The sequence below is a fragment of the Phytophthora parasitica genome, assembly GCF_000247585.1.
Source record: "Phytophthora parasitica INRA-310 unplaced genomic scaffold supercont2.38, whole genome shotgun sequence".
In the NCBI taxonomy this organism is placed as follows: Eukaryota; Oomycota; class Peronosporomycetes; order Peronosporales; family Peronosporaceae; genus Phytophthora; species Phytophthora nicotianae.
The window spans coordinates 579,888-583,501 of NW_008649024.1; the positions used below are offsets into that span (position 1 = coordinate 579,888).

The following is a 3,614-nucleotide window of genomic DNA, read 5'->3' on the forward strand; positions in this document are numbered from 1 at the left end:
GGTGACAACCCCCCTCTGGTTAAGCTGTCCTATACTAACTGCAGTATTGTCTGTGCTGCACTCGTCCCAGTGAGATTCTGCAACTTCAACAGACCGTTGCGTCCACTAAACTCCTGCTGCAGCTAACTGTCGTGTGACGGAGCACGATATTATCTCCAGACTCGAACACGAGCTCAATCGGAAGCAGCGCCTTGACACGAGGGGCTGACTTTTTAAGTTCCAAACTTCGAAGGAAAGGTCAATTTTTAGATGTTTTCCGAATCGTCAATTTAAAGATGGCTACATTTCCGTACTATGTCATTTCCCACCATTCTGATTCCAGGTGATCGATCGGCCTAACATCATGCACGACGAGCGTCCGTTGGAGGCTCCTGCAGAGCAACCGATGATTGATCTTACCGTTCAGATGGATGCTCCTGGCGACGTAGGCGCTCATGACCAAGAACTGGGCCGTGACAGCTCCAATGAGCTCATCGACCTTACTGAAGACTCGACTACAACGTCACCAGATCAAAAGTCGAGTCGAAATCCAGGAGAAGGGCAGCAGGTTCCCGCGCTACAGCGCGCTCTTAATCAAGCAAGCAATGATCTGGCGAATTTTCGGGACAGCAACCGCCGGATTCTAGATGAACAAGAGGCAGCACTAACGTGTCCGATCTCGTACGAGCTGTTCGAGAATCCAGTAGTGACCGCGTGCTGTGGCAAAACCTTCTCGTCGGAAGCACTAACTGAAGTCCTCAGATGGAACCCGCGATGTCCTGTGTGTCGCACTCCTGGGGTACGGACTCATGCGAGCCGCGATATGTCAAATCTGGTTGAGCTGTATCGGAAACAACGCTCTCTTCTGACCCAAGCTGAGGCAGAAGTGAAGTAATCGACGGAGTCGGCAGAGCTTGCTAGCGATCGACAGTCGTCCAGTAGTACGAGCTCGCGTCGTAGAGGCCGTGAAGAGCGTCGAAATCAACGCGTACATGCACGATCTGCCGTCGCACGACCCCAGTCGACAAATGCTGCGGCGACTGGTATACCAGCTCCAGCAAGGGCAGACTGGCAGGATGAAGATAGTGATGATGACTGGCAGGATGAGTATCTGTGGTGGCTTCAAACCTGAACTTACCAAGGTCTCTGGAGCCAAATGCCGACCCAACAACTCATTTATTCTTTTGAGTTCAATGCAGGTGTCAAGCTGGAGGGTAGTTAGTGACGCTGGACGTCCAAAATAAGGTTATGCTATGCACTTTGAAGTGCAAAAAGCTACTGCTTTCTCTCTACGTGGCTATCACCACAGCATGGGTGTTCTAAAACGCGACCATGTCTGCACCTAGCTACCACGCGAAAAAACACGGGCATACTTCCACTGCTTGCAGCAAGTGGCTAGCTGCCCAAATGAAATCACAGTGGACGCCTTCTGCGACTGCTAATGTTCAAGATGCTAGTGCCATAGTACAACAACCTGAGCACATTCTCCGAGGCGTCGTGTTGTCACTGCGTGGTTTCAGCTGTATGCGGTACCATTGTTTTGCAGCTTTATATTGTGTAAACAACGTGCTAGAACTTGAGATATCGAGCTAAGATCACCTTCATCATCGAACGCAACGTACGGCTTGTAACATTGCATGAATTGACACGGTGAGTTTACAAGTACCAGCCGAGCATTCAACAGTTCGAGTAAATCATTAGCCCCAGATAAAAAAGAATTGATCGACATTGCACTGTGCTGCGTTGTGTCATCGACGCGAGTACTGAACGCTCTACTTGATATTGAGCTTCTCGCGGCGGGCCTTGACCTCCTGGTCCACGATATCCTGCGGTCGCTCGGACGAGAAGAGGTCGTGGCCGGCCTTTTGTTCTACAGAAAGAGAGACGCCTTGACATCAGTTACTGGTGAATGACAAAGACAATAGAACCCACAACGCACGCTTTCGGATGACGGGGTACGCGCAGATAGCCAGGCAGATGGACGTGCCGACGAACACCTTGCCACCCTGGCCCAGTGGCAGCTTCTCGAGGAACGTGAGCAACATCTTGGCAAGCGAAAGTGACTGGGCTCTTTCTGTCCGCTGCTTTGCTGCGTTTCCAGACGCAATGCATTTCCTGCTAAAGTTGCTAGTGAGAATCACGGGTTTACCTGCCTAAGGTGATTGACAACATCTTGTTGAAGTTGTCTTTTACGACGTTCCGAAGGATATCGCTGGTGGTGGCTCGGACGAAATAGTGCCCTCTCGTTTGGCTGCATGCGTGGTCTCGCTCACATTTCGCGTCGTGGGGCGTCCCCGTCTCCAAAGGCTGCGACGGTCGCCCATCAGGGCGGACCGTGCAGGGTGTCGACTAAGGCGTCGGACTGGTTGCCAATCGGCCCCACGAGTGGTTGGCTGCTGCACTGCAATGGACAAGTTGGCCACGCTGACATTGTAGGTAGAGCTCGGGGGCGTTTGCTGGGATAAGAGATTGGTTTAGATAGAGCTCGAACCAGCCGGCAGTATCTCACCACCGCGATATCTCTCGATGACTTTAAACACGAACTAGTTAAAAAGCAATTACAGCCATTTGTTTCCTCACTTAACATCATTCTTACAGCGTGTTAGACCGTAGCATCGCGCATTTCACGCCCAGAGAGCATTGAAGTCGCCAGTGTGCGGCCAAGCACAGCACGAAGAAAGTGCTGTGATCAACAACTCGACGCCAGGGCGGCGACGTCTTTCACCTAGCTGCCGGCAACCAGCATGCTGCTAGTGGTGGATATAATGCAGCTCGCTGCAGTCCTCTTGTCGCAGCAGGATTTTGCCCAGCAAGTTGGCAGAAACAGCGACGTTTCAGTGAGATTCTCGCTGCAGCTCAAACGATTGCTCTGCGCGCTTACGCCACGAGCTCCAGCGCAATTGAAGTCCGCTCTTACTTGCCAACAGGGCAGTTCCGCCCCAGCATCCCGTTGGAAGCGTCCAGTACACGTACAGGGCAATACAAAAGTGCCGTCATCATGGGTTTGCCTACGTTGGACAAGTGCACTCTGTGAATCCTGCGACATGCGTCAAACGTCTGAAAACGTATACAAAACCTGCGAGAATCCATACATCCCGAGGGAGAACGCCGCTCCAGAGTCAGATAAGAAGCCGCATCAACGAGCTCATGGACCAAGGTCTGGTCTCGCCCACGAACGCCGACGGCTTGGGCCGCGCCGCTGCTGCAGCAGCCGCGACGCCCACCACGTCGCGCTCGCGCGCGTCGCTCGGCAGTAAGCTCAGCATGGCACCGGACGACGTGTTCGCGCGCGAGCCCGAGTGCGGCGTGTGCACCAAGTCGTTCAACATCCTGCGGCGTCGCCACCACTGCCGTAGCTGCCACATCGCAGTGTGTAAGGAGTGCGGGCGCAAGGCCATCGACCGCAAGAAACCCGAGCGCACACGTCCGCAATGGTACTGTATGGACTGCCTGGACGACGACGCTACGCTCGAGATCACGGGCTCGCGACCAACTGTGAGCAAGCGCCGGAGCTTCTCGTCGACCACATCGTTCGCTCCCAATAACACGCCGCAAGTGACGAATGTAAGTGCGATCTGGACCAAGTTGAAGTGGGTGTTTACCAGGTGTTTTCTTTATTCTAACTGTCGGATGTT

The 3,614-nt window shown here is 53.3% G+C and overlaps 4 protein-coding genes across 5 annotated transcripts; 2 read left to right on the forward strand and 2 right to left on the reverse strand.

The window, feature by feature from the left end:
• Window positions 1-287: 287 nt before the first annotated feature.
• Window positions 288-1,658, forward strand: PPTG_13251 (hypothetical protein). The gene has a single exon (XM_008910712.1). The coding sequence runs from the start codon at window positions 344-346 to the stop codon at window positions 872-874; it is 531 nt and encodes a 176-aa protein (XP_008908960.1). The 5' UTR covers window positions 288-343; the 3' UTR covers window positions 875-1,658.
• Window positions 1,659-1,751: 93 nt separating this feature from the next.
• On the reverse strand, window positions 1,752-2,024 carry PPTG_13252 (hypothetical protein; the record flags this gene model as incomplete). Its single annotated transcript, XM_008910713.1, has 2 exons — window positions 1,752-1,849; window positions 1,919-2,024. The coding sequence occupies 2 exons, from the start codon at window positions 2,022-2,024 to the stop codon at window positions 1,752-1,754; spliced, it is 204 nt and encodes a 67-aa protein (XP_008908961.1).
• Window positions 2,025-2,486: 462 nt separating this feature from the next.
• On the reverse strand, window positions 2,487-3,175 carry PPTG_23463. 2 transcript variants are annotated; one of them, XM_008910715.1, is made up of 2 exons: window positions 3,056-3,175; window positions 2,487-2,987 (listed from the first exon to the last, which is right to left on the reverse strand). In XM_008910715.1, the coding sequence occupies exons 1-2, from the start codon at window positions 3,067-3,069 to the stop codon at window positions 2,705-2,707; spliced, it is 297 nt and encodes a 98-aa protein (XP_008908963.1). In that variant the 5' UTR covers window positions 3,070-3,175; the 3' UTR covers window positions 2,487-2,704. The 2 variants fall into 2 exon arrangements, with proteins under 2 accessions (XP_008908963.1, XP_008908962.1); XM_008910714.1 differs by having other exon boundaries at window positions 2,487-3,060.
• PPTG_13253 (hypothetical protein) lies at window positions 3,127-3,602 on the forward strand (the record flags this gene model as incomplete). The annotated part of the gene is made up of 2 exons (XM_008910716.1): window positions 3,127-3,543; window positions 3,585-3,602. The coding sequence occupies 2 exons, from the start codon at window positions 3,127-3,129 to the stop codon at window positions 3,600-3,602; spliced, it is 435 nt and encodes a 144-aa protein (XP_008908964.1).
• Between the last annotated feature and the right edge of the window lie 12 nt (window positions 3,603-3,614).